General features: G+C 45.6%; 1 protein-coding gene across 2 annotated transcripts in view; it reads right to left on the reverse strand.

Annotated features, from left to right (window-relative positions):
* Positions 1 to 23,766, reverse strand: part of CFAP299 (cilia and flagella associated protein 299) — a 334,005-nt gene that overhangs the window by 49,267 nt on the left and 260,972 nt on the right. For both annotated transcript variants that reach the window (XM_088660604.1, XM_060278392.2), the window contains exon 4: positions 4,903 to 5,045. In XM_088660604.1, coding sequence (XP_088516730.1) covers positions 4,903 to 5,045 — 143 coding nt within the window. The remainder of the gene's footprint in view (positions 1 to 4,902; positions 5,046 to 23,766) is intronic.

Here is a 23,766-nt window from a genome sequence, read left to right on the forward strand (position 1 = left end):
CCACTGCCTCCCGCAGTTTGGTCAAACTCATGTTCGTAGCTTCGAGAACACTGTCCAACCATCTCGTCCTCTGTCGTCTCCTTCTCCTACTGCCCTCCATCTTTCCCAACATCAGGGTCTTTTCCAGGGAGTCTTCTCTTCTCATGAGGTGGCCAAAGTATTGGAGCCTCAGCTTCACGATCTGTCCTTCCAGTGAGCACTCAGGGCTGATTTCCTTAAGAATGGATAGGTTTGATCTTCTAGCAGTCCATGGGACTCTCAAGAGTCTCCTCCAGCACCATAATATGATGTATGATTGCTATGATATAATATGATAGCCATCTTCAAATATCTCAAGGGCTGTCACATGGAAGATGGAGCAAGCTTGTCTCCTCCTGCTCTGGAGGCCAGGACTCAAACCAATGGCTTCAGGTTACAAGGAGGAGATTCCAACTAAACATCAGGAAGAATTTCCTGACAGTAAGAGCTGTTTGACAGTGGAACCAATTCCCTCAGGAAGTGGTGGACTCTTCTCCCCTGGAGGTTTTAAGCAGCGGTTGGACGGCCATCTGTCATGGATGCTTTAGCTGAGATTCTTGCATTGCAAGGAATTGGATGAAATGACCCTTGGGGTCCCTTTGAACAGTGCAATTCTATGATTCTAAATCTTTTGCAGAACCATTCATCACCATACACTCCTGGTACTAAGTCAAAGTGTGTATAACTGGAACAAGCACATATCTGTCTCAACCCCACTTTCCTCCAAGGAATCTTCAATCTGAATGAACAGTCAATAAAATTGCAAATGTGGTCCAGTGCAAGTAAGTGTCCACTGATGGATCTGGGGGCAAAAATTCCCCCAACTGCACATATACACTAATGGGGGTCCGAGCTGGCAGTGGCTGATGAAGGACGGGGTATTGAGGTCATGTTGGATAGCTCAATGGAAATGTTAACCCTGAGTGGTGAAGCCGAGAAAAGGCCAATTCCATGCTAGGAATCACTGGGAAACAAGTCCAAAATAAAACAGCCACTATCATAAAACCACAAATAAATGATGTGGTCACACTTGGAAAATTGCGCACAATCCTGGTCCCCACATCTCAAAAAGGAAACTGTGGGTCTGGACAGGGTGCAGATGAGGGCAACCAAAATCACCAAGGGGGGGCGGGTGGCAATTCCCCTACTGGAAAAAGCAAATTTTGTTTTTTTAAAAATAATTTTTATTCATTTTCCATTAACTTCATGTCTGAAAGTACATCATAATCAAATTACATTCATACATAGAGCGATAAAACAAAAAGACAAAAACAAGCAAAAAAAGACCTAAAAAGGCCAAAAAAGAAAGAAAATAAAAAAAGGAAAAGACAAATACTGAACAAAAAAAAACACTTCTTAATTCATATCATTATCATAACAATTTGGGCTTCCCCGACTCCCCCCCACTCTGGGTTCCTTGTTAATTATCAGTTAGGCAGTTTCCACAATAAAAATATAATCCTTTTTAATACTCAAAATTAACTTTTCTAGGAAAAAGCAAATTTTGATCAGTGAAGTCTGATCAGTGAAGTCACCATTATTAATCAGTGGCCGGGTATATTAATCAGCAGTAAGCTCCTGATGGCCAAAATAGAGGTTACACGCACATGTGCACAATATTATTCAGACAGAATATTTTCAATAAAAAAAACCCTGCAGTTGGAACCAGAAAAACGGTGGGGGAAAACTGCTTAATCCAGAAGCAGGGAACCCGTGGCCTTTCATTTTTTAAAAAAATGTTTTTTATTTATTTCAATCTTTAAAACCATACAAAAGAATGAATCTTCGTTTACCAAACAATGGAGAAAAGAAAACAATAAGGAAAAGGAAAAGAAAAAAGTGGCTGTGTTGAGCATAACATGTCCTAATCTATACACATATTATCTTCTCTAAGCAACCTGGGTAGGGGAAAAAAAAAAGGGTACGCACCCACAGGTACAAAAAGGAAGAAGAAGAAGAAAAAGAAGAAGAAGAAGAAGAAAAAACATACACAAAAAATGAGTAAAGAATACATAAATAGAAAAATAACAGCGGTCTTCCAATCATATCCTATACAATTTATATTGGTCCATCTTATTATATACAAAAGGTTCACCTCTATTTTTCCTTTTATTTTCCAATAGGTTCCCGTGGCCTTTCAAATGTTGCTGAACTCCAACTCCCATTATCCCCAGTCCACATGGGCAATAGTCAGGGATTATGGGAATTATAGTTTGGTGGGCCACAGATGCCCTGTCCCTGATTTAATGAGATGCATTTGCTGCCACTGTGGTCTACACCACTGAGCCTCTTGGGCTTGCTGATCTGAAGGTTGGCGGTTTGAATCCCCACGACGGGGTGAGCTCCTGTTGCTCGGTCCCAGCTCCTGCCAACCTAGCAGTTCGAAAGCACACCAGTGCAAGTTGATAAATAGGTACCGCTGCGGCGGGAAGGTAAATGGTGTTTTCATGCGCTCTGGTTTCTGTCACAGTGTTCTGTTGCGCCAGAAGCGGTTTAGTCCTGCTGGTCACATGACCCAGAAAGCTGTCTGTGGACAAACGCCGGCTGCCTCGGCCTGAAAGCGAGATGAGCGCCGCAACACCATAGTCGCCTTTGACTGGACTTAACCGTCCAGGGGTCCTTTAGCTTTTTACCTTACAATTTATTTGACCACATCACCCATAATAATTTTGGGACTGCTACTGTCACACGGCTGGGAACACATTAGACCAGGCATAGGCAAACTCGGCCCTCCAGACGTTTTGGCACTACAACTCCCATCATCCCTAGCTAACAGGACCAGTGGTCAGGAATGATGGGAATTGTAGTCTCAAAACATTTGGAGGTCCGAGTTTGCCTGTGCCTGCATGAGACCAATGCTCCACCATCTGCACTGGTTCTTCCCTGCTTTCAGATAATTTCACTCAGCCCTATCAGGATTATGGCTTTATCCTGTACAAGGCTTGGGTCTTCTGCACCGTTAAGACTGCCTCCTCCACATTTACATTATCTGGTCTACTTCTCTTAAATACAAATACTTCTCTATCAAATACATCTTCATGATTATCTCATCTACATGCTAAATTTGGACAGCAAGGGCACACAGAGAAACATTGTACCTCTGTTGTACATTCCCTTTTCAGTAGAGAAAATGGCTTTTGAAAATATATGCAAGGTCATTTCTATTTACATTGGCTTTTGATAACCAGGAATAAGCTTTTAATTGGATCCAAGGCTCTGGCAAATGAATATGAAATAAATATGTATTTTGAAGGCAAGTTCACAGACTTCATAGCTACAGGATTAAGTCATGAAATGCATGTGTGCAACTACTTTCAGAGATAAAATGCTACAAATAGATTGCCAAACTTCAAAGCACAATGTTTTCCAGTACACTTAAGTTCACACATTTAGCTGCAAGTCACCAAACGGTTGTTGCTCTTGTTGCTTGTACTTGTTAGTTGTTTTCTCACAGAGTGACCCAAAGAGACTGCATTAAAATTTAAAGCCCTAAATGGCCTTGGTCCAGTATACCTGAAGGAGATTGTCCACCCCCATCGTTCTGCAGGCAGAGGGCCTTCTCGGTAGTGGCTCCCGCCCTGTAGAACGCCCTCCCACCAGATGTCAAAGAGAAAAACAACTGCCAGACTTTTAGAGGACATCTGAAGGCAGCCCTATTTAGGGAAGCTTTTAATGTTTTATAGATTATTGTATTTTAATTCTTCTGTTGGAAGCCGCCCAGAGTGGCTGAGGAAACCCAGTCAGATGGGCAGGGTATAAATAATATATTATTATTATTATTATTATTATTATTATTATTATTATTATTAAAATCAGTTTAGAACCAATAAAAAACCCTACAAACATATCTAAATAGGTAAAAGGCAGGACTTATTAAAATCAGTTAAGAACCAATAAAAAATACCCCTACAAATATATCTAAATAGGTAAAAGGCAGGACTTACAGATCCCACACCACCAAAAGAGGCCATGATGCCACCATTCAAACTAAGGGCCAAAAACCCAGGGCAAGAGAAAAAAGAGAGCATTTCACAAATGGGAGGCCACCACTGAAAAGGCCCAATATTGTGTTGCCACCCTATGGACACCTTGAGAAGGGAACACAGGGAGAAGGGCCTCAGATTATATCACGGGGGGAGGGAAATGTTGAATAGTGGCATGAGAAATTAAGCAACAGACATACAGTATACACATAAACAAGTGTTAGAGCTTTCTGGTCCACATTCTTTATGTTACTCCAATACTCTTCCAGCTATACTGTTCCCTGGTTGTTGTTGGTGTTTTTTTTTCCAGATTCCAGTGCAAAATTCCAAAATGGCTTGGGCCCAGGTAGCTAAATGACCACTGGTTTCCATATCAGACTGTTCACCAATTAAATCTTTAGAAGGGGCTCTGTTCCATGTCCTGCCTCTATCTGAGGTTAAGTTGGTAAGCAGGCATTCATTGCTGCAGCTACGAGGCTCTGGAATGCCCTCCCTCGAGAACTGTATTTCACTCCCCATTTTTTGGTTTTCTGGTGGACAGTAAAGCCTGTCCTTTTAAAAAACAACAACTTTTTAAAAAACAACAACTAATAATGTGCTGTTTGGATTGTCCCCATGCCCCTTTGCCACTATGTAAATTGACTGTGTATTGCCGCTAATTTGATTTGAATACTGTTGTTTCCATGTTACTGCTTTATTTGTAGCTCAGTTGTATGAACAATTACATCGATACCTTCTCACTGTAGTCAATGGCCACCACCCAGAAGGCTATGGGCTTGTGTGGTTCCAACTAAAAAGGCAGAGATCCAAGAACAGGCCATGGCCTTCCCACAGATGTCAATGGAAACTTACTATGCTAACTGTCTGTATTTCATAAATAGGAAGAAAATGAGCAACCAACCTCAGATCAGAGTGCCTGGGGAAAAGCTTCTTCTTGCCACTGAAATAGACTTCAAACTCGTCCACCTTTAACCGGTGTGCATAATCGATATATGCGGATACTTCCTGGCCACGGAAATTTAGATCCCGAATGAAGATTATGGACTGGGAATGGGAGAGAGAGCAGAAGGGGATAGAAAAGTGTGATTAAAATAAAGTGTCCAAACAAGGAGGACTTTTGCCATTCATACTGATTATTTGCTTTTGAGGACATGTACTATATTTCATGCTATACTTTTCCAGCCAAGTCCAAGGTATTATTATTATTATTATTAATTTGTATACTGCCCTTCCTCCGAAGATCCCAGGGCAGTTTGCACAACAGAGTGCATGTTTACTCCAAAGTAAGTCCAATTGAGTTCAGTGGCGCTGTGGGTTAAACCACTGAGCCTAGGGCTTGCTGATCAGAAGGTCGGCGGCTCGAATCCCTGTGACGGGGTGAGCTCCCATTGCTTGGTCCCAGCTCCTGCCAACCTAGCAGTTCGAAAGCACGTCAAAATGCAAGTAGATCAATAGGAACCGCTACAGCGGGAAGGTAAACGGCGTTTCCATGTGCTGCTCTGGTTTGCCAGAAGCGGCTTTGTCATGCTGGCCACATGACCTGGAAGCTGTACGCCGGCTCCCTCAGCCAATAATGCGAGATGAGCGCGCAACCCCAGAGTCGGTCATGACTGGACCTGCTGGTCAGGGGTCCCTTTACCTTTACCTTAGGGCTTACTCTCAGAGCTGAGCATGTTAGACTGCATTTTGCATTTGCAAAGAGTTATGCAAATATCAGTGTGTTTGCTCTTGCTTTAGACAGAGAAAAAGATCACTCAAGGCCAAAGAGTGAATTCATGGAAAAATCCTGGACTCAGCTTGCACTGCCTATACACTAACCCAGCCTGGCTTTCATAGCAAGTGCATCCCAGAAAAACACCTATAGTATCTGACAAGTAGTATTGGAAACCCACTGTTAGAATGAGCCCTGAATTAATCAGTGAATTGATATTTTACATTCTGCTCCAGCCCTTTTCCTATTTATTTAGTTAATTATTTTCCATACATTGTCTTTCCGTCTTTACAAAAGGAAGCCAATTTGTTTCCAAACGTATTTTTACTATGAAAGAGTGGCAGCTTTCATGTACCTTTGTTTAACAAACATACATTGTACATGGCATCTTGCAAAGATATATAGGCAACAGAAAAATGTCCTTACTCCAATAGCAGGGAATCAACGAATTACCTGGTAGCGTCTGCAACTTGAAATTGCCCGGAGACAACCAGAGGGGGACTCAAGAGCCCATTCCTATGCTTGAATCTTACCCTTTAAAAAAAAAGCCATTGGGCAAGCTCAGTCAGGTTCTGATTGAATTGCCATCAAATATTGAGCCAGCCCTTTGAAGGGCAGAGCATCCTGCTCTGGGTTGCAAAAAGCTCTGTGGCTTGTGTCCATTTTTGTGCTGAACAAGATCCAGTAAACGAAGATGAAGACTTGGAATAAGTCGATTTCACAATGCTCTGTGAGTGTGGTCTTTGTTTCTGGGAGGACTTCCATCTCCTTTCATTTACCTTTTCCTTGCCCTGAGGCTGTCATAGGGAAAGGTGTGACCTGCGCTCTAATTACCTATTTGAATTTGCTAGGAAATTGCAGCTGCCTTAAGAGAAAATAGCCTTGAAGCTGCTTTTAAAGAGAGAATATCTGAGGGCAATGAAAGACTATTATACTTACTTGGGGGGCAGTTTAGGAATGCTAAGCGACTATTTAATACTACACATATTATTGGACAGAGCAGTGGCAGTAAGAACAAGTTCCTGTCTTGAGACCTGGGAAGGAGAAAGGACATGTGGTACAGACATTCCCTGGCAAAAATCTGAATAGTTTTTGTTTGTATTCTAAATAGGCGACAATTGGGCAAAAATGTTTCTGTTGTATCTCTGGTTGGCATGAATGGGAAACTGGATACTCCTGTGCAATTATGCTGCTGCTACAGCACCTTGGCAGCCAATATTGACTGAAAATGGAGGGTATAAATACAGTAAAGAAAGTGTATCCTTCCTTCTTGGTAAAAGAGAAAGAAAATCCCCAATATTTTGGGGCTATCCTCTCTTTTTTAAAAAGTTTGGTGATCCAAGACCTGATGCACTCTCAAAAGTCCAAATTTAAAATCTCTATCCCCATAGAAGTATTAAAATTCACATGTGCATCAATAAGAAAGAAAGAAAGAAAGAAAGAAAGAAAGAAAGAAAGAAAGAAAGGGGGCAGACAATAAATTCAAGAAAGAATGGGGAAAGTTTATCATTTATTTAGGAGACCACTGTAAACAGATGAAAACTTTGGCAGGATTTTAATCCCACTTGCATGTAACAAATATTATGGAAAATATGGATAGATACAAAACATAGACTATGAAATAATATGCAGTTGGAAATGTTGACAATAGGCCCCATGGAAGGGATGGGGGGGGAAGTTGTGAGATTCGGAGAAATCTCATTTTATAGATATGTATTTAGCATTGTAACTAATTCACATTTGTAAAATCAAATAAAACTGATTTCAAAAGAAGGAAGGAAGGGAGAAGAGGAGGGAAGGGGAAAGGAGGGGAGGGAAGGAGGCAAATTCAAACACCCTCCAAGTGGTTCCTTATCCCCGCTATGTCAACCATTATGAAAATGTATGGAACAACAATGCACTATCTAAGTACATGGCACCTTACAAATATCAGTAACTTTTGTGAACTGATTTTCAAGGCTGCGATAAGACTCCAAGTGGTTTTCAAACTGTACACCTCTGTACAAACTGTACAACTCTGGGGTCCCTGAGGCATTTCCTGATCATAACACAAGGGCAGACTCGCTATAGGAGACTACGCTATTGCTACAGAATGTGCCCCGATGGGAGAATGTTGGAGGTGTCTGAAGGAACCCTCTCAGTCTATGTGAGGCACAGCAGGTCTGGTCAATGCTCCAATGGGAATGTAAACCAAATAACTCCCCTAATCCATCTACAAAGCATTGTTGTCGTTTAGACGTGTCCAACTCTTCGTGACCCCATGGACCAGAGCACGCCAGGCACTCCTGTCTTCCACTGCCTCCCGCAGTTTGGTCAATCTCATGTTAGTAGCTTCGAGAACACTGTCCAACCATCTCATCCTCTGTCGTCCCCTTCTCCTAGTGCCCTCAATCTTTCCCAACATCAGGGTCTTTTCCAGGGAGTCTTCTCTTTTCATGAGGTGGCCAAAGTATTGGAGCCTCAGCTTCAGGATCTGTCCTTCCAGTGAGCACTCAGGGGTGATTTCCTTAAGAATGGATAGGTTTGGTCTTCTTGCAGTCCATGGGACTCTCAAGAGTCTCCTCCAGCACCATAATTCAAAAGCATTAATTCTTTGGCAATCAGCCTTCTTTATGGTCCAGCTCTCACTTCCATACATCACTACTGGGAAAACCATAGCTTTAACTATACGGACCTTTGTAGGCAAGGTGATGTCTCTGCTTTTTAAGATGCTGCCTAGGTTTATCATTGCTTTTCTCCCAAGAAGCAGGCGTCTTTTAATTTTGTGACTGCTGTCACCATCTGCAGTGATCATGGAGCCCAAGAAAGTAAAATCTCTCACTGCCTCCATTTCTTCCCCTTCTATTTGCCAGGAGGTGATGGGACCAGTGGCCATGATCTTAGTTTTTTTGATGTTGAGCTTCAGAGCACATTTTGCGCTCTCTACAAAGCATAGGAGCTCCAAAACAGGCATGGAGGAGTGTTCTTTATAATTGGGTACATGTCAAAACTGGGACCCAGGTGGCGCTGTGGTTAAACCACTGAGCCTAGGGCTTGCTGATCAGAAGGTCGGCGGTTCAAATCCCTGTGTCGGGGTGAGCTCCCGTTGCTCGGTCCCAGCTCCTGCCAACCTAGCTGTTCGAAAGCATGTCAAAATGCAAGTAGATAAATAGGAACCGCTACAGCGGGAAGGTAAACGGCGTTTCCATGTGCTGCTCTGGTTTGCCAAAAGCGGCTTTGTCATGCTGGCCACATGACCTGGAAGCTGTACGCCGACTCCCTCGGCCAATAATGCGAGATGAGCGCGCAACCCCAGAGTCGGACACGACTGGACCTAATGGTCAGGGGTCCCTTTACCTTTACCTTTACATGTCAAAACTAGGAAGCAGGATCCCAGTGGCAGAAGCAGGGAGCTTGGAGTTTTGTTTTTATAAGGAGGCATGTGAAACTGAGGTGGGCGGGAAACAACAACTAATTCTGAGGAGGGAATGCAGCACAATAATTGCATGTTCTGAGAAAGCTGAAAGTCACTCTCTTTGGCTCCTGGAGTAAAACAAACATTTGCCATTTCCACACATCAGGGAGATCAGTTGGATTTGGAGGATGGTCAGAATGTGAGCAGGGAAGCCATGATACCACCATTAAACAATGGTGCAATGTGGCTAGGGTATTTACCACTGTAAATATCCCAGACTGGAAAGACCAGAAGGATCCTATTTTTTATAAAAGGGGTGTGTGCCTCAGAATCAAAACTCAGCAATGTCTTTTCCTCCCCAACCACTGCAGAGAAAAAGCCTCAGAAGAGGAAAAATTGAGCTGTGATAAAAGAATTTCTACTCCTAGCAGAAAAGTATTTCCTCTAAATTGCAAGAACTGTAATAAACGATATATTGAAGCTGCAAGGATAAAAGACAGAAAGCTTGTTGTGAGCATATGAATAATTGCTTCATTTTTTTAAAAAAAAGCAGAAGTAACAGATTAAAAGCAAACACCTTAAATTACATGGGATGTTCCAATGTTTAAAAAGTTGGCAAAGTGTACTCTGTCTTATGTTAGGTGTACAACATAAAGGACATCTTTCAACTCTCATCTGATTGTAAAATTAATTTCCTAAAGTAGGTGTTTTCGCACAAATCTGCCATGTGAAGAATGACAAAAGTTACACAGCTCTACAGGGAAGCAGCCTGGATGTCTATCAGTGTCTCCTAAAAAAAAAAAAATCTTCAAACACTCTATCAAAAATATTTGAAAGTAAAAAGAAATCCTGTGATAAAGGTACAAAGGCTTCCTTTTGCTTTTGATCCTGTATCACCTGTCAGCATTCAACTTCATTGTTCTTTTCGCCCCCTTTCAAAAAATTCATTTAGAAGTACTTTATAAGCACTTATAAAGCTTTCATTCATAAAAGTTACAAGTGTGTTGGATAGATTCTCTTAAGATGTTCTATCGCTTTTCAGCTTTGCCACACCTTTCCGCCTCAAGAGAAGATAGGTTTATAGGCAGTCTTTTAAAACATCTCACCCCTTAGCGTGATCAACAGCAGACAATGTGTTTCATACAGTACTGATAATTAAACAGTCAGTGCGAATGTCACAAGATGACTTTAAGGGTGTGGGCGCAAAGCCATTTCGAGGCGAAGGGATGCATAACCAATCCAGTCTACATGGCGCTTGCTCCCATCCCATCCCAAGCTCACCTCCAGCGCTTCGCACACAAAGCACATTGGCTCATTGCAACATCTCTGCTCTGTCTTCAATACAAAATCCCCAGGGTGTCTTGCGATATCAGTTAAAACATCGCAACGAAACAAGATGGCACACAGCAAAACAGCAGCACACAGTAAGTCGAAAGCATCACTAAAACAACAGGAGGCATGAAGGCCACGTAAAAAAAAAAAATCACCAAGAGCTCAGGTCAGTTAGACATTTTCTACCCGGCACCTAAAAGCCATTCAAATTGGTTGTCACATAAACAAGGGAAGGGAGCTCTTCTCTGGCACCCTGTCACGACAACTCAGGAAGTGCAACACCCAGACCTAGGCCTCTAAGAAGCCGCTTAATATCAGGGCAGGTTTAATGGGAACCAAGGTCTCTTTGGATATTTGGGGATCCTAGACTGTTTAGCTCCTTCATGGATCACTGCCTTGTCGTGGCGAAAGGGGCTTGAATAACTCAGAGAAGCTATGAGCTATGCTGTGCGGGGCCGGAGAGCTGGAGCATAAAGAAGGCTGATCGCCGAAGAATTGATGCTTTTGAATTATGGTGCTGGAGGAGACTCTTGAGAGTCCCATGGACTTCAAGAAGATCAAACCTATCCATTCTGAAGTAAATCAGCCCTGAGTGCTCACTGGAAGGACAGATCCTGAAGCTGAGGCTCTAATACTTTGGCCACCTCATGAGAGGAGAAGACTCCCTGGAAAAGACCCCGATGTTGGGAAAGATTGAGGGCACAAGGAGAAGGGGACGACAGAGGACAAGATGCTTGGACAGTGTTCTCGAAGCCACCAACATGAGTCTGGCCATACTGCGGGAGGCAGTGGAAGACAAGAGGGCCTGGTGTGTGCTGGTCCATGGGGTCATGAAGAGTCGGACACGACTAAACGACTAAACAACAACAGACTGTGGTAGGGGTACACCAGAGGGTAGAGACTCACACAAATCCTCTACTGTGCTATGTCATTCATGCCTTGACTGACTGTATAAGCCAGCGTGCAGTTAGTTAAGTGAGAAAGTTTTGCTCCTTTGAGGGCCTACACCATGGGTAGGCAAACTAAGGCCCCGGGACCGGATCCGGCCCAATCACCTTCTCAATCCGGCCCGTGGACAGTCCAGAATTCAGCGTGTTTTTACATGAGTAGAATGTGTCCTTTTATTTAAAATGCATCTCTGGGTTATTTGTGGGGCATAGGAATAGAGTCCCATGGATTGCAAGAAGATAAAACCTCTCCATTCTGAAGGAAATCAGCCCTGAGTGCTCACTGGAAGGACAGATCCTGAAGCTGAGGCTCCAATACTTTGGCCACCTCATGAGAAGAGAAGACTCCCTGGAAAAGACCCTGATGTTGGGAAAGATGGAGGGCACAAGGAGAATGGGACGGCAGAGGACGAGATGGTTGGACAGTGTTCTCGAAGCTACGAACATGAGTTTGACCAAACTGCGGGAGGCAGTGGAAGACAGGAGTGCCTGGCGTGCTATGGTCCATGGGGTCACGAAGAGTCGGACACGACTAAACGACTAAACAACAACAACAGGAATTCCTTCATTTTTTCTTCTTCAAAATATAGTCTGCCCCCCAGTCTGAAGGACAGTGGACCAGCCCCCTGTTGAAAAAGTTTGCCTACGATAGCAAACAGTCCTCCATGATAAATCCTATTTTGGTGCACTTATTCAAGTGGAAAAGCGGGAAGAAAATCAGGGGTGGGGTGGGGGGAATCGAAGCCCCAGCCATGCCACCTGGTGAAAGAGTCTTCAATGGAAAAAAAAGGTTGAAGGGTTGCCAAATAAAAGGTAAATGAGTGGAAAGCAAAAGGGAGACAATATTTAGGAGTCAATTATTAACTCATTGAGGAAGCTTTCTTTAAAAAAAAAAAAAACCACCAAAACACGGACAGTTTTGCAGGTGCTGCCCCAAGGCCCTGAAACAACAATTTGACTGAAAAGGAGAGGCTTAAAATACATTACAAGTTAAAATAAATTCTTAATGACAGACCATTTATTTTTTCTTGAATACTGTTTGGAACTAATTTGTCACCTGTGGATCAGGTTACATCTAGCAAACATACCACCGGGCTACAGAAAGCAAAGGAAGCGGACCTTGCTTCCATATCTTTAAAACAGATGGCCTTAGCAGTTCTGCTCTGGAAAAAAATGTTGAAACTGACGGATTTGCCCAGAAGAGGGATGAAAGCCGACTAGAATATTATCTCACGTTTCACGATGTTGCCTGCATGAAATACAAGGGTGCTGGTTTCGAGGAAAGGAAATTGTTGGCGGCTAATTTTTCAAAACACGTTTGCTGGGAGATTCATGCAAGCAAGGCTGTCACCCCAATACAGAGATCTCTGCGTAGAAGCAGACTCTCATCTGCTCCTGTATAAATACTCCTCCCTCCCCAGTGAAATTTAATATGAGTGGAACCAACTTCCTTGGCCATCTAGGGCTGCACGTTTAGCTACTGGAGCCTCTTTTTGAAAGTGTTCATCAGCTGTTTCTTCCTCGTGAACAGGCAATGGGTGACAAAGTGGATTGTCAGCATAGCAGGTATATAGCACAGCACACAGATTCTCATAGAATCATAGAGTTGGAAGAGACCACAAGGGCCATCCAGTCCAACCCCCTGCCAAGCAGGAAACACCATCAAAGCATTCTTGACATATGCCTGTCAAGCCTCTGCTTAAAGACCTCCAAAGAAGGAGACTCCACCACACTCCTTGGTAGCAAATTCCACTGCCGAACAGCTCTTACTGTCAGGAAGTTCTTCCTAATGTTTAGGTGGAATCTTCTTTCTTGAAGTTTTAATCCATTGCTCCGTGTCCGCTTCTCTGGAGCAGCAGAAAACAATATTTCTCCCTCCTCCATATGACATCCTTTCATATATTTGAACATGGCTATCATATCACCCCTTAACCTTCTCTTCTCCAGGCTAAACATACCCAGCTCCCTAAGCCGTTCCTCATAAGGCATCGTTTCCAGGCCTTTGACCATTTTGGTTGCCCTCTTCTGGACACGTTCCAGCTTGTCAGTATCCTTCTTGAACTGTGGTGCCCAGAACTGGACACAGTACTCCAGGTGAGGTCTGACCAGAGCAGAATACAGTGGTCCTATTACTTCCCTAGATCTAGATGCTATACTCCTATTGATGCAGCCCAGAATTGCATTGGCTTTTTTAGCTGCTGCATCACACTGCTGACTCATGTCAAGTCTGTGGTCTACCAAGACTCCTAGATCCTTTCAGATATCTGAAATACTCAGGGTCTTGACTTTCTTGTTTCTAAAAAGAAGCAGGTTTCTCAAGCTCTCACTTTTGAGTGGATTCCCCTCCCCTGCTCTTAAAAAAAAGGCAAGCTGCAAAATGAATAATGTTAAGGCTAAATAGTAGTTGGAAAGCTTTTTGCTCTGCAGTACTTGTTCTATCTATAGTGACCCCGGTGGCTGTTAAGATCGGTTCGGAAAAGTGAATAAAATCAGAACACCTTGTGAAATGTTTAGAGATTGCTAACTGCACCCCAACAAGTGACAGGATCAAAGGAATAGATGCTTGCTCCCTAGGCCATTGCTCCTAAGTTTTTGTGTCCTTTTTTAAAAAAAACAACCACATGCACAAAAGTTCAGAGGCACACATGAAAAAACAATAATCAACCCCCCACCACCAACCACCCCCCTTCCTTTCGCATCTCAGAAGCAAGATTGCAGGGGAGACAGTGGCTGGCTGAGCAGCAGATGTCGCAGCTTTTAAGTCTTCAAAAGAAAAGCTTCTTCCCTGTACAGAAGAAGAACTGTTTTCCCTGTGTGTGCAACATGTGCTTTCCAGTCAACTATTATCCACAGTGTTCCACAGCTGCTGCTCTGACTGGAGGAAGCTCAGCAGACTGCGGATTTGCTTATCTGTGTAAACAGGGTGTTGGCTGCATTTGCAAGTAGTAATTCACAGTGAGAACAGGCTCCTGAGTGTGCGTTCCTGTATTCATTCAGATGGCATTAGAAACTGAAAAGCTTTCTGTACTTTTCGTGCACCACCAAAGAAGCATGGACAGCAGGCAGGCAGGCAGGCAGGGAGGAACTGTGACGGGACTAAGCAGTAGGAACAGTCAGAGGGGAGCTGGGAGTTGGGCTAAAAAGTCAGAGCCAAGGGACTTTCCATGAGCCCAGCGAGCCCTACTAGCTTGGGGCTGGGGCTGGTCAGAAGACCCTCCAAGTGTCCCTATTTTCCAGGAACAGTCTCAGATTTACAGAAGCTGCCCCGGTTTCTGATTTGAACCCGGAATGTCCCACTTTTCCTAAAGACGCCCCTGTTTTCATCGGAGAAATGTTGGAGGGCATGGTGCTCTCAGGTGAGGAAGAAGAAGAGGAGGAGGACATGGAGGGTGCCGTCGGTGTGGAACAGGCTGATAAGGAAGAAGGGTCTCTCCACTCCTTCACCTTTAGAGGCTGGGGGAGCAGAGACAGTCGGACCAGTATACCTGAAGGAGCGTCTCCACCCCCATCGTTCTGCCTGGACACTGAGGTCCAGCGCCGAGGGCCTTCTGGCGGTTCCCTCACTGCGAGAAGCAAAGCTACAGGAAACCAGGCAGAGGGCCTTCTCGGTAGTGGCATCCCGCCCTGTGGAACACCCTCCCATCAGAGGTCAGAGAGATAAACGACTACCTGACATTTAGAAGTTTTTAATCTGTGATATTTGATGTATTTTAATGTTTGTTGGAAGCCGCCCAGAGTGGCAGGGGAAGCCCAGCCAGATGGGCGGGGTATAAATAATAAATTATTATTATTATTATTATTATTATTATTATTATTATTATTAGCTCCCTGTCCTGCCCCACCCATAGAGCAGAGAGATTCCACAGCAACAGGAGAGGCCTGAGAGGGAAGGCTGGGCAGCTGGAAGAGGAGGAGGAGCCTGGGGGACTATCTTCCATCCCACTGCCAAGAACCAGGTGCCCCCTCTGCCATGGGTAACAGATCCACAGTCCTCGCCTCCGAGCAAACCACTCTCATAAGGAGATCCTTGAGAGTCTGGGATTCCTGATGCTGTTCTTAATTCTTTAGCACAGGAGTTCTCTGGGCTATAACCCAGGAAAGTCTAGTAGGTGAGGTATGGCTAAGAGTTTGAGAAGTGATTAAGACCTGATGGTGTGGTCCCAGTGCAATGTCTCCCAAAGAGCTTCTGGGAATGCTCCTGAATGTTTAAGCTGCAATGCGAAAATTATCCTTAAGCCACATGGTCAATTTGCTTTGCCTAAAGCCAGTCTAAAGACTGTTAAAGATATGGTTTAAATAATAATAAAGAAAGATTGGCTATCATCAGCTGTGTAAAACTTTTGAACGATCTTTTCTACCTGCTCCAAACAAGAGCTTCTTTGACTTTGCTATTTTCTTTTAACGTTTTATGTCTTTCTGCTCCAGGTATCTTCAGGTGGCAAAACATCGCTTGGGTTTTCCGTCTTCTTCCTTTTTGCAGTGGACTCCCACGTCAGAGCACACTTAGCCAAATACATCGAAGAAGAAAAAAAATCCAGCGAACTTGGCTGGGCAGATGTTGACGCTCTCCTTTGATTTCTAACGATGTTTTAAGAACAGCTCTCTGCATCAGCAAATAGGTTCTCTTTCATTCACTACGCTCAAGAGCCTTGTACCCTTATGTCACCTGTTTCTAGGAAATCAAGGGATGTCCTACGTGAAGCTGTAGGCAGTATTCCCATCATTGTTGTCGTTTAGTCGTTTAGTCGTTTAGTCGTGTCCGACTCTTCGTGACCCCATGGACCAGAGCACGCCAGGCACTCCTGTCTTCCACTGCCTCCCGCAGTTTGGTCAAACTTATGTTCGTAGCTACGAGAACACTGTCCAACCATCTCGTCCTCTGTTGTCCCCTTCTCCTTGTACCCTCCATCTTTCCCAACATCAGGGTCTTTTCCAGGGAGTCTTCCCTTCTCATGAGGTGGCCAAAGTATTGGAGCCTCAGCTTCAGGATCTGTCCTTCCAGTGAGCACTCTGGGCTGATTTCCTTCAGAATGGATAGGTTTGATCTTCTTGCACTCCATGGGACTCTCCCATCATGAAGACTGGGTTAAAGACTGGGGGGAAAGATTTCCTAGAGGATTTTACTAATGAAGACAGACAGTGGTTTTTTTTAGATGGTATGGAGCAGTGGCACCTCTCCTTTCTTGCTGCCATCTTACATTTTCACCCATGGCACTTTTATCAACATATGAGAACTTGTACCTCATTTTAAAAAAGTTTCTAAGGTTAAAACAACTTGAAGGCAGGACTGAGAAGGGGCATGGAACAGGCAAGACGTATTGTTATCAACCACAGTGTGACATAGATGCTGATTTGAGGGTCTGATTGAAGGAAGCTCTGTCGATACTTAGCCATTGCAGTCAGCCTGCAACTTATGCACATTTGACTTGTGAGCATTAAGTTTTATTAACAAGGAAGCGGGCGTCTAGGGGAAAAAATGCTTTGGCAACCCCACCCAGCATTGCACCCAATGTGTTTTGACTTCAGGCGCAATCTCTGGATGGGAGCCCCTGCGTAAGTTGTGGCCTTACTGTGTAGTCATCGTGGATGGCACTTGGTCAAAGCAGCAATGCTTACAGAATAATCTTCAGGAAGAGGACCTGGTGGCAACTTGGCAGTGCTGGTTGGAGAAGCCTTGATGAGCAAAACATATCCAGATCTGGCAAAACTGGATTCCATGCTCTCTCTTTGGTGATCCCTCGTAGCCGAGTACGATTGTCTTCCATAAACCTGGTTTTAACAGTGAGTCCATAAGTGACTGTAGAGGCCAATTCTGGATCCACACGTCCTTCCACAGTGGGGACATTGGTTTCTGGGCGGGAGTTGACCATGGTGAGGGTTCACCAAGTGTGCCTTCCTCTTAGCATGTTTCTCCCTTGCGTCCTGAGTTCGGGTGTCTTCAAAGCCCACCACACCTTTGGTAAAGGCTGTTCTCCAATTGGAGTGCGCGCAGGCCAGTGTTTCTCAATTGTTGCTGTTTATACAGCATTTTCTTTTAAGATTTGCCTTGAGAGAGTCTTTAAACCTCTTTTGTTGACCACCAGCATTACGCTTTCCATTTTTAAGATCGGAATAGAATAGTTGCTTTGGAAGACGATAATCAGGCATCTGCACAACAAGACGAGTCCAGCGAAGTGGATGTTACAGAATCATTGCTTCAACACTGGTGATCTTTGCTTCTTCCAATACACTGGTATTAGTCCCCCTGTCTACCCAAGTGATGTGTAAAATTTTCCGGAGACACCGTTGATGGATAATGCCTGGAGCTTTGGGATCATATCACAGCAATGTGAGAAGATGGCTCAAGGATAGGTTTCAATTCTGGTTTCAGGTCCTGGTCCAATTCTGAGGAAGGTTAATACTTCAGCTGCATGCCTCCCTCTGAATACCCCTTTACCCTCTTGGAGCCACATGGAAGCCATCAGGTAACTGGATTATGGCATTATACAAACAGAAAAACCTAACTGGTTAATTTGCCATAATGTGCAATTTGAAGCAAGGGCTACCGTAATTGCATTAAACAGATGTGATATACATAGGGTGGAAATAAAGGAAAGTGGGGGGGGGGGGGATACTATCTTCCTAAATGAAAGATATTCAAAATTCTTCAACAACCTTTCTATACCATTTGCAGAACACACACACACACACACACACACACACACACACACACACACAGCATGAAGACAACATCTGTCCATCATCTTCAGAAGTTCTTTGGAGTAATTGCTTAAATTATCTTTCTTAATGTATTTCCTCCTTGTTAATAGAAACGAGCAACTCATATTGATATGCTTTTGTTAATAAAAGATTTCCTGTTTGAGGCTTTGCAATTAAAGAACAAACATCCTCTTTCCAAGAATTGGAAGAAAACTTCCAAACATCTGCAAACATTGTTTAAGGTTTTTCAGAGATCTTTCATATGTGGATTTCACCAGAGGCAGCAGTTGCTGCCAAAGAGAGGCTGAGTCGGTGAGGTAAACATGTACTTGCCAGTACTGCTGAGTGGCACCTGAAGAGGCAGGACTTGAGCCAGCAAAGACTAGTGATGCTTCCCACCTGTGTACACTGCTATGGGCCTCTGCAAAGGCACAGTATGGCAGAACCTACACTGTGCAAAGAGCCCAAAACACAGCAAAGCTCAAAAGCTGTGGACCAGGCATTGATTCTCTACTAACCATACCAACAAGGGGCCTCTAGATAGGTAGTACAAACATGGATGCTAAGCCGGCAGACCAGAATCTCATGTGACCAGAGGCAACCAATCCTATGCCCCGCTGCTTTATATATAGCTCGGTCTGGACAGTTCATGAAAGGTGAGCACTAGGGCCCTGGTCCTTCAGATGGTTTGACCACCTCCTCAATCTAAGCCAGGCATCCCCAAACTTCGGCCCTCCAGATGTTTTGGACTACATTTCCCATCTTCCCTGACCACTGGTCCTGTTAGCTAGGGATCATGGGAGTTGTAGGCTAAAACATCTGGAGGGCCGCAGTTTGGGGATGCTTAAATCAAAGCACTTGATGCTTTTCCAGCTGGAGAGACATCTAGGTATCTGGTTGGCCACTGTGAAAACAGAGTGTTAGACCACATGGCCCTGTGTCCTGATTAGGCAGGACTCTTCTGATGTTGCCTGAAATGGAAACTCGCTGCCAGTCAGTGTAGACAATATTAAGCTAGTTAGACCAATAGTTTGACTCAGTATAATAAGGTGGTCTGCTGGCAGTTGCTAGCAGCTAGTATTTCCATGGGCCTTCTCCTCCCACAGCTGCTGATTGGTGGGAGTCCTCAAGCCTCTTATTATGTATCTCAGCAGAGGCGACTGCTGTTCTTCAGTAGAGTCCAAAAGTACATTGATTGGCCAGGTGACTATATATGCAGGGGAAGCCTGGAAAATTAGGGCGTAAAGGTCATGCTTGGAGAGCAAAACTGTGCAAGAGCTACCCAAGTGTTGGTCAAGAGAGATTCCCCCCCCCCCTTGGAAAATGAAATGCACACTAGATCTGCGCCTTCAGCTTTCAGGAACAGCTGGCACTAGGTCATTCTGCATCACACCGATTCTGCTTTTAAGGGCACAAAGGCACAATCCCCTTTGATGTCGATCAGAATGAAGGGAGAGTAACTGTGCACTGAATGGCTGCCATCATTTGCACTTCAAGCAGTCATACTGCTGTTGCCATGTTTGAGCCAGGGCTCTAAATGGCACTAAAAGATCCTAATTTGGGGCCCTGTGCAAAGTATGCCACCATTAATACATTTTCCAATACAAATTGTTGTTTGATGGTGTGCCTTAACTGCATACTATCATATGTTTTAAGCCTGTTACGAGCCAAATATATATTCACATGCAATTTACATTAAACAAGTTGAAACACACAGCAATAATAGCTGAGAATGTGGATGCTGCAGCTGATCAAAAACAAGCTGCTGCAGCCACCCGGAAGCCTGCTTGGGAGAGAGGGATCCAAATATGAATCCATAAAGCATTCAGGCAACCACTGGACCAGGTGGGTAGCTTTCAGAATCCCTAAGAGAGGCTCCCTCTTGTGTCCTCCCCACCTCTGAATAGGCTAGGCAAGTTGAGTAGCAAGATATGTTCCAGCACCAAGCCAGTTGGCAGACCAATTCTGCGCTACAAAGATGTCTGCAAACTTGACACGAAGGCCTGCCAAGTGGGAACCCCTTGCAGATGACCACAGTGCCTGGAGACAGACAGTCAAGTTGTGCATTCATAGCAGTGACCAGAGGAGAAATGGCCAATGGGACGAGTGTAGAGAGGAGAAACGCCATGGTGCATCTGTACAACTGGACGCATGGGCGTACCCAGGATCAAAACTAGGGGGGGGCAAGGGGAGGGGCCAAGGCACGGAAGGGGAGGGGCGCCAAAGTGGGCGGGCACGGCGAACTCGCGCTCCGCCGGGCTGTGCCCCTCCCTAGAAGCAGGGCTGGTGGGCGGAGGCGGAGCCCAGCCCAGCGGAGCGCGAGTTCAGCGTTCCCGCCCGCCGCGCCGCGCTCTCTGGTTCCCCGCCGCGCTTGGCCTTGCCAGAGGGCGCGACGGGGAGCTGGAGGGAGGGCGCAGCGCGGCGGGCGGGAACGGCGAACTCGCGCTCCGCTGGGCTGTGCCCCTCCCTAGAAGCAGGGCTGGTGGGCGGAGGCAGAGCCCAGCCCAGCGGAGCGCGAGTTCAGCGTTCCCGCCCGCCGCGCCGCGCTCTCTGGTTCCCCGCCGCGCTTGGCCTTGCCAGAGGGCGCGACGGGGAGCTGGAGGGAGGGCGCAGCGCGGCGGGCGGGAATGGCGAACTCGCGCTCCGCCGGGCTGTGCCCCTCCCTAGAAGCAGGGCTGGTGGGCGGAGGCGGAGCCCAGCGGAGCGCGAGTTCAGCGTTCCCGTCCACCGCGCCGCGCTCCCTGGTTCCCCGCCGCGCTTGGACTTGCCTGAGGGCGCGCCGGGGAGCTGGAGGGAGGGTGCGGCGCGAATGGCGAACTCGCGCTCCTCCGGGCTGTGCTCCGCCTCTGCCCACCAGCCCTGCTTCTAGAGTAGGGCAGCTGCCCTAACTTGCCCCGTGGTGGGTACGCCCTTGACTGGACGCCTTCATCTGCCCCAGCTGCAACAAAACATGTCTCTCCTGCATCAGTCTTGAGACAGCCACAGCAGGCACTGCAACCACCCAATGGCACACTCCTCCATTGTCTCCAAAGACAGACGGATGCCAACACTGCATGTTGAATCTGGAACTTGCATTATGCTCTCCTATTGTTCTGCCCGGACCATCGTTCTGCCCGGACACTGGGGTCCAGCCCCGAGGGCCTTCTGGCGGTTCCCTTGCTACGAGAAGCCAAGTTACAGGGAAGCAGGCAGAGGGCCTTCTCGGTAGTGGCACCCACCCTGTGGAATGCCCTCCCACCAGAGGTCAGAGAGAACAACAATTACCAGACCTTTAGAAGGCATCTCAAGGCAGCCCTGTTTAGGGAAGCTTTTAATGTTTGATGGATTTCTGTATTTTAATGTTTTGTCGGAAGCCGCCCAGAGTGGCTGGGGGAACCCGGCCAGATGGGCGGGGTATAAATAATAAATTATTATTATTATTATTATTATTATTATTATTATTATTATTATGGCTACTGTAGTACTATTCTCTGTAAGACGGACATCTGTAGCACACACAGAACCATTTCCCCTCTACCCTTTGGGTGTGTGTGAAAATGTTTCCGCAGTACATTCTTTTTTGAGCTTCTGAAGCCTTCTTGCTTTAAAAAAAAAACCACCTTGTCAGCGTGTGTATGTGTACTTGCGTGTCCTCCAAGCCTGTGGAAGCCTCCCCCCGCCGAGGCTTTCCTCTGGGAGCGAACAATCACACACTGTGCAGTTTGCTGCCGCAGGTGTCTCCGGGTGTCAGCTGGCCTGTGTTTATTATTGGTTTGCTGTGTACAGGAAGGCAGGCCAGGCCACCAGTAACAAATCTGTGCAAATGGGTCAAGGCAATGAAAACAAAGCCCCGTACAGCGGGGAAACTGTAGGGTCTGTGGCTCGGCTTGGCAAGGCCTTGCTCCGGTTCCTCTTGAGGTGCTACTTAAAAATTGTTTCTTGTTTGACTTGGAAGGAACTTCACAAAAAAAGAAAAAGAAAACCAACAACCGAGGCCCGTGTGAGACATGTGCAGGACAGAAACCAGATGGGAGCAGGTGTGCTGCCCTTTTCATTTAAGTTCTGCTGGAGGAATACTTCCTCTGCGGGGTTCGGAGGTGGGTGTCCCCCTCCTCCCACCCCTCTACGGCCTCTCCTTAGAAGTTTGTTTGTACAATTTGTTTTCTACCCGGGAAGAAGAAATTCTGCAAAAATAACGAAGCATTCATTTGCATCTTTTTTAAAAACGTTGTTTCCATTAAGATGAGATCGTTTTTTTAAAGGGGGGTTGGGAGAAGGGATATAACCTCTCTTATAATCAAATGAAACAAAGGTAGGGGGGAAAGGGGAATTGCCTTTCCTTATAAACATTTCCCTAAGCCTTTTGATCCTCTTACGACCACTGGGGGGGGGAGGGGGGAGTCGGATGGTTTTTCTAACCTTTATATTAAAAAATCATTGTAGTTTTTGCCAGGCTGCCCTGGCACTGTCTCGGGGGCCCTGCCAGCACTAGAAGAAAGGACCGAGAGATGAGGCGAAGAGATGCATCCGCAAGAGGCGGCGGTTACCTCTCTGTATGCTCCCATCTGACCAAGCCACAGCTTCAAGAGCTCTCAGGCACCACAACCACCACTTTCCCTCGAGGAAGCTCCTTCTTCAATGCCCTTTGCCACACAGCAAGCGTGCCAGCAGCACTCAGAGCCTGAACTGGTCCTTAACATCTCTGTGATGCTCGATTCTCATTCCTCTCCTCCAACCAGGATGTGGTGCTCAGTGTCCTCACAGGAGAGCTATTTCCTACTCCCAAGGATTGGCCTGTGTAACCCAAATGGGGTAGGCTCTCTCCAAGGGATCTTACCTGCTAGAAGGAATGGTACAGGTCCCTGCAAATCCACTCCCTGCCTCCCTCCAGCTTGGAATCTACCCCTGGTGATCCTAGGCTGCAGGTGGAGTTGAAGACAGGCAGAGGCATACCTGCCAAGTTGCTGTCGGAGAAATTAGGGACCGGGCCAGAAGTAGCAGACCGGAAGTAGCGGTGCCACCATTTTGGAACTGGGCGGAGCATGCTCAGAAGTGACTTTTGATGCTGCTTTGCCCAGTTCCAAAATGGACGCCGTGCCAGAAGTCGCACTGCAACCATTTTGGAACTGGGCAGAGAAGCATCAAAAGTCGCTTCTGAGCATGCTCCGCCCAGTTCCAAAACAGCCGCCGCACCAGAATAAACCAGGGGGAAACAAAAACTTCCGTTTTTTCAGCTAGGAACAGCTGGAAAAACGGGGATTTCCCAGCGAATATGGGAGACTTGGCAGCTATGGGCAGAGGGCCTTCTCGGTGGTGGCGCCCGCCCTGTGGAACGCCCTCCCATCAGATGTCAAAGAGAAAAACAGCTACCAGATTTCTAGAAGACATCTGAAGGCAGCCTTGTTTAGGGAGGCTTTTAATGTTTAATAGATTATTTTATTTTATTTTTCTGTTGGAAGCCGCCCAGAGTGGCTGGGGAAACCCAGCCAGATGGGCGGGGTATAAATAATAATAATAATAATAATAATAATAATAATAATAATAATAATTATTATTATTATTATTATTATTATGGTATTGTGTCCAATCCAAGGATGATTCTTCGTTATTTCACAACGATATTGAAGACTCAAGAATTGACGGCACAGAATTATAATGTAGGGGCTGATGCCCCGGTATTCCTGTACGTAGCTCCTCTGGTTA

The sequence above is a fragment of the Zootoca vivipara genome, chromosome Z1 (assembly GCF_965207765.1).
Source record: "Zootoca vivipara chromosome Z1, rZooViv2.hap1.1, whole genome shotgun sequence".
Classification (NCBI taxonomy): domain Eukaryota; kingdom Metazoa; phylum Chordata; class Lepidosauria; order Squamata; family Lacertidae; genus Zootoca; species Zootoca vivipara.